This window comes from Branchiostoma belcheri, unplaced genomic scaffold, assembly GCF_001625305.1.
Source record: "Branchiostoma belcheri isolate BF01 breed outbred unplaced genomic scaffold, Haploidv18h27 scaffold164, whole genome shotgun sequence".
NCBI classification, from domain to species: Eukaryota; Metazoa; Chordata; class Leptocardii; order Amphioxiformes; family Branchiostomatidae; genus Branchiostoma; species Branchiostoma belcheri.
Genome location: NW_017803091.1, coordinates 150,018 through 165,468, shown reverse-complemented (window position 1 = coordinate 165,468; position 15,451 = coordinate 150,018). Strand labels below are relative to the sequence as shown.

Below are 15,451 nucleotides of genomic sequence, written 5' to 3'. Positions count from 1 at the left end.
CTTGCTTAACGACATGCAAATACTTTTTCTCTAGCTGCTGTCACTTAAGTCTGACGGGATTCCATATTATAGTAGGAAGTGAAATATTGTTTTTCCTCATGTTTCTCCTTCTCCTCCTCCTCCTGTCATTTCTTTAAGGTGATTCAACTCCTTAATTCATTTTTTGGCGAAATGATTTGGAATTTGGATTCAAGTTGGCAGCCGCTTTTGTCTGAGTGTCCATCATCGTAAATTTCTTTCAAACTCAATACAACAAGGACTTGCCATCAAAAAACCTACATCGACATCGCATCGTAAATTGGAGATCCTGTATGACTGTTTGAGATCGAAAAATTGGATAATCAACTTTTCTTGAAGACGAAATTTGAAGAAGCGTCGTTTCCAGAGTGACACCATAGAGATACGACAAAGGACGAAGCCATTATCACTCAGCAGTCTTCGAAGTCGAATCACCGCAGCGGGCTCCCTCAGTGGAGCCCCCGCCGGTAGGTCTCCCATAAACGCTACAGATTCTGTTCTTACAGTTTCGGCTGTTTCTTGTGTCATTTTTGGTGACGTCTCAGGGAGGAGCCTAATGGTACAGTATTGTGTGCAGTTTGCAAGAATTTTAGGAATGGTACAGGCATTTTTTCCAGAGGAATGGAATGTCCACAGGCATATCTATGACCCACATCTATGCCCACATTCCTGGAAACCCTTGGGAAGACCTCTCTGCCCCAAATGGCCCTACTTTCTGTGACCCAGGGGCTCGTTCACTATACACTCAGGGGAGGAGTGCACTGTATCTGTCTAGACTTAACAGGTACCAAGTCTTCCTCAAAATCTGAATTGATGGCAGTGCCATGAAACAATAACCCTAACAGCAACCACCGTCGCCATGGTAGTGTATGTTTTCATTGCCAGTCTTCTTAATCTTCCACTTGGTTGCCGCGCTTTGTTATTATTGTTTCAGTGCACCCCCCTCCCAATGACAATCCAAGATGTCTAGGAGGAAGGGTGGTAACCAAGACGATGCGGAGCTTGTCTCTATGACTACACTAAAAGAACTACTGGACAATCAAAAGGAAGTCTTCAACGGCTTGATCGAATTACAGCAGAAGAATTTTAGATCTTTCATGGAGTCAACAATGGAATGCCACAACAAAAGATTTGACAACCTCATACGAGAGGTCCAAGAAATCAAGGTCACTCACCAGTACACACAAAAAGACATTGAAGTCATTCAAGCTAATACACGCCAACAAGAGAAAAGTATCAAAGAGATCGAATCAAAGATAATGCAACTGAAGGCGGATGCAACAAAACAGACTATCTAGAAAATCAGTCACGGCGTAACAACATCTTGATCGATGGTATAACCGACGTCAAGGACGAATCATGGGAAGAATGTGAACAGAAGGTGAGAAGCCTCTTCAAAGAAAAACTGCAGCTAGATCCAAAAGAAATCGAACGGGCCCACAGAAATGGGTGCTTCCAACTTGACGCACGCCCACGGTCAATTGTGGCTAAGTTACTGAGGTTCAAAGATAAAGAGGCCATCATTCAACGTGTCAGGTATCTAAAGGGAAATAACAAAAACGAAGACTTTTCTGAGGCAATTATACAGAAAAGAAAGGAACTTATCCTAGAAATGAAGGCCGCCAGACGTTATTTACGTCTTGTGACTCGCCTCTTACCGAGGTGTGATGCCACCCCTATTCAAACTCCAAACCCAACTCACACTTACACACACGTGTGAAAGTCCGTCTATTGTTGTTTGTGACAAGCAGTCTTTCGTTTGTTTACATCTACAGCCAGCTGTCATGGCAGAGCTGGGAAATGGAGCAGGAGTTGGCCAGGTGTCCACTGTGGTCAGCAACATGTGGAGAAAGCTACCTGCTGACAGGCGAAATGTTTGTCTAAAAACTATATAATATATGTAATATATCTCTACCTTTTTCAAACCTATTACCATATTGAACTGCCATACTTTGTAATTCATTGGTTTCACAACTTTATTGTGCAACAGTTGTACAGGGTACAAAGTATGGCATCTACTACACAGTTTCCATAGATATGTCTGCATTCTTTCTATTGAGGCCATTCTGTTGAGGCCTTTGCTAAAACATGTGATAGTGAATGTGTTTTGTAAAGCTTATCAGTCTCACATGGGGTATTCAGCTTCACAGTAAGATCGAGTTTTTTTAATGTCCATGGTAAGATCAATATAAACTGCACCCTTCTTCCCCCAACAATCCCCATTTATAATAATGACTGTTTCACTGCTCGTTTATTCATGTAACTTTCAACTAGCCCTTAGGCAGGAACTTGCAACAAGCTTATTATTATTATTGGAAACATGTTGTATTTGCTCTGTTTCCTCTTCCAACTCCTCTTCTTCTCCAAACACCCAATTAACATCGATATTTTCGTAATTAGAGCCTGGAGGATAATGAAATTCAGCATGCTGGTAGGTTGGTACATAAGACACTCAACCGCGGTGGCCAACATAGATGTCAACAAATGATTTTATTTGAAAAAAAAAATGGGCGAAAAAAGTTGCATTTTAAGCCAAAAATCGAACAAAAAGAACACGTTTGGAACATTCGAACAACCATGGAACAGCGTGTTGATAACCGCGGGTCAATGACCCCATCCTACAGCCGAGATTTCCAAATATGGGCATCCGCCCTCGTATGACACGAGAAGAGGGACCGGTGGACCAATGTCTGTGGTACGTTTTCCTTTTCCTTCGTAGAAATACAGCCATATGAATACCAGTCTCGAGTAGAAAATATTGCATTGGGGTTTGGGGTTCAATATCCACAAGTAGGACTGCATATTTCCACAAAACGCCAGCGACTTTGTTTATGTAACTTTTTAATTGCATGTCACCGCCGGCTCAAGTTAAAAATAAAAAAAAACACTCGTATTCTTTACGAGTCGTAATTTACTAGCTCCGGACTTGATAGAATCTCGTATGTATAGCGATTTAGGCTTGTTGCCGTTTTGAAAATAAAGTAAACAGAATTGTGTTCATCCGTAACTATTGTCAACTTTGTAATATAGGTGCGGGGCCGGGGGAGGGGGGCGTTTGTTTACGTTTATCACTCATGGTATAACATGGATATAACCAAGGACATTATACTCTTTGTATAATGTCATTCATATAAAATTGCATTTTGTCGTTTTATCAGGCAGTAATTTTTTTCGGGATAATACAGTACAGTTCATGGGATAAGCATCAAATCGGGATTCATCGGGATGGCCCGCGGGATTTTTCCCGAACCACGTTGACTAAGATTTTTACAGACAGACGGTGCAGCGCATGTTTGTTTCCAATGCATGATAACAATAGCACAAACGAATAGTGTTTTTAATCAAATGTTTTTTTTAATATCGAAAATTTTAGTGGCTTAATAATGTTTAGAACGATAACAAAATAATACAACCTTCTTGGTACGAGAATTTCTGTCTGACCTTGCGATGTGGACGGCCCGCTAAGTACTGCTTTTGATGTCACCCGATCCGCGCTATCTCAGATATAAAATCTAACATGTCCACGTCCCATGTCGTCGCTCGAGAAGTTTTTTCTCCTAGATAGGGGAGGTATACGCACGGAGTTGCGGAAGAGAGATAAAACATTAGACAAAAGAGGGGGGCGAAGCATAATTCAAAGGTTCTTTACGACTCTTGGCTTTGTTTATGACGATCAAGAATTGATACATTTCGTGTTGCTGTGGCTGGGCAACGTTGCCATAGAGAAACGGCACGCACGCATGCAGCATAGCTAGCAGACCGCGCGGCACCCAATCACATCGCACAGACGGGGACCCGCCCACTGGCTGGGCGGCAAGATTTCAAACTCAAAGGCTCCGCCCCAGAGACTCCGGTCGCCTGACGTATTGTAGCGATTTTCCGCCTCAGCCCTGCACGCGGCATTGTATTTTTCTCATCCCGATTTCATTCCAAAACGTTTTTGACAAGTGACATCGAGAACTAGAATGCTTTTTCCACAGGAAAAATAGTTTTCGAGGGCCGGCTGGATGTTGGGCGGCCGGCAAAAGCGATTTAATAAGGCTAGGGGTTATTTATGTGTAACGTTACGTGTTTGGGGAGGGGTGAGGCACATGCCCCGATATTTTAATGGGCAAACTTTTCTAATTTTCGTAATACAGAGACTACTTGACGCAGTCTGCTCACGAGCAGATGAGAATACTTCAACAAGCCAGTTTAGTACAAGATGTCACAATGAAACAAAACATACAACTCCAGCCGGTACGCCCCATTTTATTTCATGGTTATATTATAAACTTGACAGATTCATTGTTTATAAACTTGCCGAAAAATACTTATTCACTGGAGACGAAGGGGTTATTAAAAATTCTTTCCTGCTATTTTCTCACAGTTTTCGTGAGTTTTTCGCTGCACAAGAGCTTTGTAAAATTTAGCAGTTCAACTATGACCGTGTGAGGAACGCGTTATACACAATATACACAATTATGGCAAAGTTGACTGACGTCAGGGTGCTCCACTGGCCCTGCCCAGATCGCCCGACAGGACGTAAAAATAAACAGTTGGCACGCCGCCATCGGTGACAGGACCCGCGGTAGACTTGTAGATCTCGCATCAAGTTTTTTTCGCTCCGCTGTACGCAAGACACGCGGATATCTCGCGGGATTTATCGGCTTATCCCGAAAAATTCCGCAGCCCGATTATGCATATCCCGTGAAGTTAGCTCTCTAAACATTATAAGGATAATTGCCTATAGGGATTTGACAGAAGAAATAAGTGTTGGGGCTTCAATGTATATGAAGAAATATGTGAACGTCTGGTTTCACAAAGTTTGTAACGTGAGTCTTATGTTTGCGTTGTAATTCTTTCATTGCATACAGACAACAGTGTTCTCTGTATTAAACAAATTGGTCTGCTGTAAAATTTTGATATATATCATATACCCCCTTTGACATATATTATATACCCTGTTGGACCCCGCCTGATATAGTATAATATACATTTGTATACATATGTATTATGCTTTCCTTTCGTGGTTCAATGACTTAGACATATATTATCAGTTTCTGCTCACTTTTGAAACGCTTACTCTCCTGTTTGTATCCTCTAGATTGGACCTCTGCTAGGAAAGGAAGCAGAACTTGGTCCATGAGAAACTGGGTAGGAACCTAACAGAGCTGAACCCAGCCATCCACAGAATGATACAACACATCACATTTCTAGAAACACATTAATCTCCAATTTGGCCACTAAATATCCATTATGTATGTTAAGTTGCATAATATATGTAAGTCATGTATAGCTTTTTAAGTATGTATGTATGGTTTTATAGAGCGTGTAGTTCCAATATTTTACAGAACTGTAGATTTTCATTATCATTGATTTCATACGAAATTTCAAAGAACACTAATTATAAAAGTGGGTAAATTCACTGGCTCGGCGATCAAAAGAACAAGTAAAACCAAACTGGCTTGATATACATCTTATGCACTGTAGTATAAAGTGTAAAGTTTACTATAGAAATTAATTATTCATATCATTTTATATCCTTTCATCATATGTATATGATATACGTACTTACAATTAGCCTTTTGTCATGTATTTGTAATAATAATAAACTTATCATCATTATTATTTCAGCCTATGTCCTATTTACAAAAATGTAATAAGGTTGTGAGACGAGCGCAACAAAGGTCTTTGTAATTAAAGCTGTCGAGAAGACTCGAAGTTTACTTGGAGTCTTCAGAGTATGTCATTAATTAAATTTACGTGCTGTGGCCTAATTTCAAACATGGTAAGAGGGTGTGCTGAGTGAATCATTGGTACTGTGGTATGTAATGTTACATATATCTCCTATACATGACACTACAAGACTAGTCTATGGTAATGATTTTTGATTTTAAAATTCATCCTTGGCCTTACAGGCTAAGGCAAAACATTCAAATCCCCCAGTTATAACGCTAATGTTACTCTATAATAGCAGTACATAAAAGTCAGTAATATAAGCAAAATATCTTTCTACCCATCCTTTCCCAATAAAGGTATAACGTTAAATCGTAGGCAAGACCATCCTGAGATAAACATATTGCATTTGCTTGCAAATGTTACCTTTCTAGTTTAGTATTGTATTCCATGTAATTTTATTGATTTTATGCTATTATTTTTTTTCTAAATGCTTCTGTAACGTTCGAATTTCTGAAGTTAAGTAGTTAGATAGTTAGTTGGTAAAGGTTAACTTCTGTACAAATTCGAATTTCTCAAATTAAGTTAGTTAGTTAGTTAAGTTAATGATGCGGGAGCATCATTACGTGTGGTGGGGGATGGTGTAACAGGCCAATTACTGCGTTAGGCGGTCTGGGACCACGTGGTGAGAGCACGTGACCCAGACGCGTCATTGGCTTAAGCCTGACCACGCCTCCGCCATGCAGATGTCGCCCCGCCTTCCGCGTGTACTATATAGTAGCGGAACGCACCCGAAATCGCTCTCTCTGCTGCTGTCTGCTTCCCGTCTTCAGTTCCCGCACCGGTTAGCTAGGTTAGTAGTTTAGTTAAGTAGTTTCCAAGCTTCCCATCTTCTGTACAGGTATTTCCTTTCGTTGCCTTTGCTCACTTTAGTACTTGGTTTAACTTTGTATCTGTAGTTCCGTTATGTGTTGCATTGCTTTGTATCGTATACCACAGTTAGTCAATAAAGTCACATCAAATATAAATCGACCTGGCTTTGGCGTGACTTAGAGTGAGAGTCTAGTAACTAGTTCCTTAGAGTGAGAGTCTAAGGATTTGTAACTTTAACCGTAATCGTATCTGTAATCGTAACTTTAGCCCAAATCCTAACCACACAGAAAGAACGTTTGTTACACCAGATTGACCATTCCTGGTGAACTTTGACATTCAAGCGCGATGGCGGTCAGCAAGTGTACTTACCGTTACCTGGGCGGTAGTGGACTCAAAGTGTCCAACTTATGCCTTGGAGCCATGACTTTTGGAGAACATCAGGTATGTAAACCATTGTTCAGGATGTACTATTTCATGCAAAGTATAGAATGATTGAGAAATCATATCAACATGGCACGTATGTGGTGCCACTAGCAGTAAAAATCTGTAACGTTTAAAGGAGCGTGACATGAGCAAAACCTTGTATCAAAGTTCAAGGCCGCCTGAGGCCTATTTTTACCGACGTGTTCAATGAGAGTTGTCTACGCAAGAAGAACATTATGGGAAACTTCGTGTGTGTGTGTGTGTGTGTGTAACATAATGTACTTTAGAGGTATAATATCAAACGATATAACACGACACGTTGCTATACGCCATGGTGAAGGAACTTTCACGGTGTTTTCTTCTTTCGTCATTGGTTTTGTTACGACTTCATGGAAACATTGTTTTCTCTGGTGTTTCTCCTTCTCCTGCCATTTCTTCTAATGGATTCAATTTCTTAATTTTTTGGGGCCAAATGACTTGAAATTTGGCATAAGGTAGTGTCCAAATACCCCCGGCGTTTTTTTTCTTCATTTTATACATACTTTTAAATTGTTATATATATTTTTTTTTTTGGGGGGGGGGCATTTTCAGACAGAAAAAGTACATTTTGAAATCTGGAGCCCTGGTATTAAATCCATATGGCCTGAAATGCGGTATGGGGATACCTTGGATACATGTCCAAAGTATGTCATTCACTGTTTTGACATACACTACTTTAAAATTGTGTAAAACAATGATCCAATGCTCACGGAGTCACGTGTGTTATCTGCGTGACGTCATGGAAGCGGTGGATCGATCATTCCCTGACAAAGACTAGAGTTGTGCAGTTGAAAAGTTGAGTCCAATTTTGTTGTGTTGGCAATTACAGTAGCCCACACTTTTAATGCCTGTACAGGATGGGATACCAGGGCACTGTGACGAGGCTACAGCGCATGTCATCATGGACAGGTTCGCTGAGCTGGGAGGGAACTTCATAGACACAGCCGACATCTATCAGTACGGAGTGTCTGAGGAATATGTGGGCAGCTGGCTATCCATGTGAGATATTTTTGATGAAGCCAACAATTCTACCCTAACTTCGACACGTTTACAGCGTTGTAAACTTGGTTTTCCTTGCAATTTTCCATACTCATATTTTGAAAAACATCAAACCACACCAAAGGCTGTAATACTGTGTCGCACACAAGTGTCAACATGCTACTTAACGTTGTAAATCCCAATACGAAAATGAAATATCTATCCATGTAATAATAATCTAATGTGTTTAGGAAAGAGCGGGAGAAATTTGTCATTGCCACAAAGGTGTGTGCACCCATGGACCCTACATACAAGGACCCAAACCAGCTAGGACTGAGCAGGCATCACATTATGGACTCTATTGACAAAAGTCTGAAAAGGCTTCAGACAGATTATGTGGATCTCTACCAGGTGTGCATTGCTTGAAAAAATTAACCAAGTTTTTGTTTTATTTTTGCTTCAGAAAAAATGAAAGAAAATGCACTAAGGCATACTGTGTGCATTGCAGTGACCAACAAATCACAAAATTAAGGAACTATAGGGGTATAAAAGAATAAAAAAGAAACAGGTTGTTGTTAAGTAAAGAAATCAAGTTGATATCAAGTGAAAATCATGCTGTCATGATACTTAAACTTATTAATATTATTTTGAAATGTTTTAGTACTGTATGTCACCATGTTTTACTGCATACGTATACAGGAGAATTATCCCTGAATGTCTGCATTTCTACCCCAGATCCATCGTTGGGATGATGGTACGCCCATAGAGGAGACCATGAGAGCCCTGAATGACCTGGTGCGAGCTGGGAAGGTGCGTTACATCGGTGCGAGTAACGTGACAGGCTGGCAGCTACAGAAGATCGTGGAGCTTGGAAGGACCATGGGGCTGAACAAATGGATCACTCTGCAGGTAAGTTGTCCTCTGAATCTGAATGGGTGACTTGTAGTTGTAGGAACTTCGAAGGGTTCTCTTCTTCGTAAACTCCGAAGAGAACTAAGTTTCCTGTCTATTCACAGACTGGACAGACACAAGGGTAGGGTAGTCGTGCGCACGACACGGTTGAGTGTTTATTTATATGGAACAGGTGTAGCCGAACATGGGTAACGGGGTATAATATGAAGATATCAAAAGGTACAAGTGACCAGGCACTGGGTAAAGACTGTTCACATTATTGACAGTTTACATTATGTGGTCCGAGTGAGGAACAATAGGGTAGATAAACAGTTTACATTATCTGGTCCGAGTGAGGAACAAAAAGGTAGATAAACAGTTTATATTATCTGGTCCGGGTGACGAACAATAAGGTCGGTAACAGTTTACATTATATGATCCGGGTGACGAACAACAAGGTAGGTAAACAGTTACATATCTGGTTCGGGTGACGAACAAAGGTAGATAAACAGTTATAGAACTCTAGGGCAAGGAAAACGGGCGACCGGGTTAGTGCGGCACAGGGGTTGGGCGGGGAGGGTACTCAACCGCTCACTATGAAGTGGCGACGACGAATGAGGATGAGTCGTAGGGTAGGTAGGGGGTAGGAAGTGAGGACCAATAGGAGAGGGTTACGGATGAGGGAAGATCCGTCCAATTTGTGAGCCGACAGGAAACGTGATTTCTCATCGGGATTTTGTCACAGCACATAGGGGTCAGGTAGAAAAAGGTATTATTATTTTCATTGAAAGGAGTGATTAGATATTCAAAGACCCACAGATCTACACTCATTACTTGTAAGAGAAAAGAGACCTCTTCACCTGAGTGTGCCCCCCCCCCCCCATGTAAAGTGGCATCGGGTGGCGTAGTGGTAGAGTGTTCGAAACGGGGAGACCCGGGTTAGATCCCGAGTTGTACCCGGGACATGTACAGGACATGCGCCCCGACGTTGTGTCCATGGGAAAGGCACTTTACACGACTTTCCTCACTCCACCCAGGTGTGAATAGGTACCTAACTTCGATTGGGGAAAGTCATAGTGAGGTCACCTGCTGGTGCTGAATGGCTGCCGCACAGACCCTTGCAACAGTTCCACAAAAAGCGTGTCGAGCAAATATGTTATACGTATCATGGGTATTATGTCATTGTTTGTGATTATTGATTGATTCGTATGTGGTTGTAAACCAATTGTAAACCCTGCATCAATTCAGCGTTATAAAAAGTTCGACAATTGCATATGGGTACTGTTTGACAGATAAACCATTTATTATAATTATTATGCAGGCCCAGTACAGCCTGCTCTGCAGGTATACTGAGTGGGAGTTGGTGGAGATTTGCAGGAGGGAGGGACTGGGCTTGTTGCCATGGAGCCCACTTAAAGGGTCTGTCAACTTTATTGGAATTATTCACTGCAAACTGCAAATCCTAATTATAAGAACTAGCAAGGTAGCGTTTGCAAGGTAAATGCATAATGTTTACATTTGCATGGTCAGCTCTGTTAATTCTTCCTCAAACACATTCATATAAATGGTCAGACAGGAGTCTAAATCCCCTCCTACTATAAAATTGCAACATGATGTAACACAACACTAGTTACTATGGTGACAGACGTCTGGTTCAGGTCATTGACCTTTTTGGTTTGGAGAAGAAGAGAGAACAGCAAAAACAATATGTTTTCCTTTGGTAACATAAAAAAAAAAAGAAAAAAAAAACACTGGACTACACATAAAAATACATTTGTATAGAAACACTCAACTAATTGCTAACAAAGCTAACTCCTAAAATCCAAACCTTTTTTTTTAACAGAGGAAGATAAAAATCCCACATTTCTGTAATGGGCTTTCAGATGAAAGGGTAGATTTATTTTCATCTGTAAATGTGTTCAAATTTTTATGAAGGGAAGAATTTGTTTGCCATATCAAAAGAGCTCACTTGCTTCATGGCGAGTGTAAAGTACAGTTTCAAATGAAATGTGTTTCTTCTTCTTAAAGTCCACATTAATACTTTTCTGCACAACACTACAGACTACAGATTCCTGTTTTAGAGTCGAATTTTCTGTGAATGGGTAATACCTTAGAAACTCTATGTTGCATGTATGTTAGAGCTCATGTATGTCAAAGGTTCATGAACATAATTGACACAATACAAGTCTCTTCAGAAACTAAACAAAACAAGAATTCGGAGATCTCATACCTCCATGAAATATATGAGTTTTTATTACCTTCGCCGAGAAGGTTCAGTAGCGTTTGTCCGTCTGTCTGTGAACAGCATAACTCAAGAAAATTTATAAGCATTGTCATTAAATTTGGTATGTGGGTAGGTCTTGGATAAACCTAGAAATGATTTTGGGTCCCCGGCGGCTTTTGTTGTTACTGCAGCAGATCGTGATCTGGACATGCTAATGTCACGAGTTGTGAATGATAGATAGCTCTTGGGCTAAGGAAGAAGTGACATGAGTTTGGGCCCCCTAGCGGCTTATTCTTGAACTGCAGGAGTGTTTCTTGAAAAATCTCCAAAGGGGGATAACTCAAGAACCGGTAGACGGATTGTCATGATTTTTGGTATGTCGGTAACTGAAGTGATGCTGGACATAATCAGATCAGATCTATCAGGACCTAATTTGCATAATTGATGAGGAAGTTCCATAAATCTGCTTTGTTTGATAATAGGACTATGAAACTCTTGTGACATGGAAGAACGAGAAAATTATCTGAGGATTTAGATTATGTGAATGAAGACCTAATTTGCATAATTATAGGCAAATTCTTATGATTTCATAGTTGTAACTACTGTAAATTTTATACTTGCTGCATTTGGAAGTCAATTGAAGGTGATCAGCAATAAACATAATTTATTCCAATCATAACCTCATTTGCATAATTCATGAGGAAGTGCTAGAATAGCCTTTATTAAGATAAGGCTGTCATTGGATGGAGAATATGATCAATTGATGTAATCCATGCAAATGAGGTTCTTATTTGCGAAATCAATTATCAAAATTGTATAATTCCTCAACCGGAAGGGTTAACATCATTTGGCGAAGGTATGAGATCATTTAAGTATTGTTTGTAAATGTTTTTCATTTGTCTCATTGACTATGGAAATAAGGCTGTAATTACCATAATCTACTTTAGTTTATGGTTTTCTAAATTCAAATTACAATACATTTTGTGCAAAATTTCTCTCCTTTGTCAATAGTTTATTGCAACATGACCTCTACATTAGCATGATATATGTATATTGATGTTAAACTTTAAGTAACTTACAAGGACACGCACAGACACACACACACACACACACACACACACACACACACACACACATACACAGACACGCCAAAAACAATATCTCCATTTTTCAAATTATGAAAAATAACTACTAGTAAATCCTGTTGAATCCTACACCTTAACCCTGCAGAGGTTGGCTGACTGGAAAGTTCACGTGTGACATGACGGCCGCTCCTGCTGACACACGGGTGGGCTGGGCCTCGGAGAAGGAGGGACGGAAGTCGCAGGCTGCCCCTGACTTCCAGCAGTATGCTCACAATGAGAAGTTCTGGGCCCTGGACAAAGTCTTAAAACGTGTGGCAAAGGAGCAAGGTACAGAACTTCATACTATTAGAGTTATTATATTTACCAAAAGAAAATGTTGTTTTTGCAACGTTTCTTCTTCTTCTTCAGTTCCAAACACTGACTCTGACCTGGCCAATGATCTGCATGATTTGTTGACATCTGTCACCATGGGAACTGGTGTTGGGTTACATAATGTTGCAATCTTTTAAAGTAGGAGGGATTTAGACTCCTGTCTGACCACGTGAATGTGTTTGATTAAGAAATAACAGAGCAGACCATATGCAAAGGTAAACTACTCTCCACGCAAAGGTTGTAGGGGAATGTTCGTTTAGCTTTTTATGGCCGTTTTTTTTGTCGCTAGCAGAAGATGTGGGGGAATGATCATTTTTTATTGTTTTGCTTTTTATATATGGCCGTTTTTTTCCCTACCCCCTCCGGCGACCTTTTCTGGCTAATGGATACTGCCTGGCCAAATTGACACTGTCTTTTGGCCACCAAAAGGGATCTGCTTGGAGATTAAAAGTAAACATCATGCACTTGCTTTGCAAATGTTACTTTCTAGTATTAAATATCATATTCTCTGTCAATCAATCAATCAATAAAACAATCAATCAATCAACCTGTGTGAGAGCCCGGATGTACCTTGAATTTCGCTGCCAAATAAATGGGATAATAAAACTAGTGTATGTGTTGATGAGTGAACATAATTTGAATTATAAGCTATATGATTGTACTCTAACGGTATAATTGTGTATCCAGAACTATTTTTTTTCAATTCTACGTGTACAATGTCAAAAGCGAAATACCTCCAAGTAGATCTGTGAGTATGACTATGATGAAATTCAATTACTACCACATATACATATTATATATTGTCTACTGTATACAGTGTCCTTGATTCAGTTCAAGTTTCATTCCATCTTTTAGTTACTGTAGTAATGTTTAATATATCTCTGACTTTCCTTGCTCTTGGTCCATTTCTTGTGTGTGCACCTTCTTATTACTACTTAGTAGTTTTTAATCATGACCACTCAGTGTGTATAATGTGTGATATTTTATGACATTGTATTGTATAGTTTTCTCATGTCTAATATTTTTTTAGTAATTTGTACTTTATTTTAATAATGTTTGATATTATAATCGGTTTGATTGATATTGTATTGTTCTGCATTTATATTGTAGTGTTTGGGAGGGCAGCTTGTAAACTTGTCTATACACAGGTGTTTTGCCCGCCCTTCCACTTGACAAGTATATTTGTACAACATGTACTTGTGGTAAATTCAAATAAACAAATAACCTAGAAAGGTCTACTAGTAACACTTGCAGAGCAAATGCATAATGTTTACCTTTGCATATGGTCTGCTCTAGTAATTCTTACTCAAACACAGACAGGGGTCTAAATCCCTCCTGCTATAAAATTGCAACATTATGTAACCTAACACCAGTTACCATGGTGACAGATTGTCTGATTCAGGTCATTGACCGTGTCAGAGTTTGGAGAAGAAGAAGAGGACACGTAGCAAAGACAATATGCTTTACTTCGATAAACATAAGTAATATCCTGCACCTGAGGTTGAACAGGTGTTTGAGTTTGATCTCCCCTTCCAGGTAAAAAACAGTGCAATGGCCAAGTGGGTAGAGTGCTTGCCTTGCATTCAGTAGGTTGTGAGTTTGATCCACGGCCGAGCCATACCAAAGACTTCAAAAATGGTACATGCTGCTTTCTCTGCTTAGAACTCAGCATTTGAGATGTATACACACACCACTACCTGTGGATTAGCACGGCCCTGCTGTAGTGACAACCGTGTGGTCTAAGGGCTACAGCAGAAACAGGGATGGGCACCTCCATATGCTAATGGTTGTGGTGTGGATTTTTTTAACAGGTAAGAGTGTAGCCCAGGTGTCTCTCCGCTGGCTGCTGCAGAAGGACACGGTGTCGTCTGTCATCATCGGGGCGAAAACTCTGCAGCAGCTGGAGGACAACATGGGGGCTGCAGCTGGCTGGGAGCTTACACAGCAGCAGGTTAGGGAGTGTACACATACATTTGGTACAGTGTAGCGCTAACTGACCCAGTCCAATGGGTCCTGGTCTCCTGGACCTTTTGGCATAACAGTCAGCGCACTGGTGTTGTAAGCTGGCTGTCCGAGTTTGGCAGACCAGAGTAATCATAAGAAATCAAAAGAAACTTACACAATTCCTGTAAGTTGGGACATGTACTGAGTGTCTGTATGTTGTGATGAGCAGATGGCTGACCTGGATGCGGCCAGTGCTGTGGAGATCCCCTACCCGTACGAGCAGGTCTGGAGGGCCAACAAGGCACAAGGCAGAGAGAGGCCTTAGAACGGACAAGGCCTAGGAAATAAAATGTTGTGTTTCCCGTTTGCCGACTGACCCTAGAAAAAAATGCAAAAACTAGACTTTTTTGGGGTGGGCCCCTGCAAGGGACATAAATATATACAATTTTCCAGTTGATCAACCTTTTCTAGCTCCATGATCTGACATCTGATTGGTATAATGTTGTACAATTAGTTTTCCAACATTGACATTGAAAATACCAGTGTCCTCATGCAAGTTTTACTTGTTAAACTGTATCGTATAAGTTCGATCAGTAGAGATTGACAAAGTCTAATAAAGAAAAGAAAGGAAAAAAAAAAAAGAAAATCCCTACCTTCCGACCCTAATTTTTTTCAGGTCTGAAACAGGAAACACAACATGTTTCTTCTTAGGCCCATTACAACTTCCAGACCTGCGCTGTGTTGTCTGGATCAAAGGGACCACTGAGTGACCAAAATTGGATTTAGATTAACAATAATTAGACAGTCCGTCTGTTTTGAATAGATTATGATGGCATGATAATATTGAGGTAAAACTTTTGTTCCAACACAAAAGGGAAATATTCGAAAGGCCTGATATATAAAGATGCCAAATAATTAGCAGCATCTAGAGTGCAGGGTGTCTGTT

At 40.3% G+C, this 15,451-nt stretch overlaps 1 protein-coding gene across 1 annotated transcript; it reads left to right on the top strand.

Moving 5' to 3' along the window:
- The first annotated feature begins 7,882 nt into the window (after window positions 1–7,882).
- LOC109466368 (uncharacterized oxidoreductase YajO-like) lies at window positions 7,883–14,857 on the top strand. The gene is made up of 7 exons (XM_019764080.1): window positions 7,883–8,010; window positions 8,241–8,400; window positions 8,725–8,898; window positions 10,202–10,299; window positions 12,335–12,516; window positions 14,373–14,512; window positions 14,735–14,857. The coding sequence occupies exons 1-7, from the start codon at window positions 7,913–7,915 to the stop codon at window positions 14,828–14,830; spliced, it is 948 nt and encodes a 315-aa protein (XP_019619639.1). The 5' UTR covers window positions 7,883–7,912; the 3' UTR covers window positions 14,831–14,857.
- The last annotated feature ends 594 nt before the right edge of the window (window positions 14,858–15,451 follow it).

What these genes read in the sequence shown, in the direction of transcription:
- LOC109466368 (XM_019764080.1), top strand. Translation starts at nt 7,913, where the DNA reads ATGGACAGGTTCGCTGAGCTGGGAGGGAACTTCATAGACACAGCCGAC. An exon ending in ATTATGTGGATCTCTACCAG is followed by an intron (nt 8,401 to 8,724) that starts GTGTGCATTGCT and finishes TTTCTACCCCAG; the next exon opens with ATCCATCGTTGGGATGATGG. An exon ending in CCATGGAGCCCACTTAAAGG is followed by an intron (nt 10,300 to 12,334) that starts GTCTGTCAACTT and finishes TTAACCCTGCAG; the next exon opens with AGGTTGGCTGACTGGAAAGT.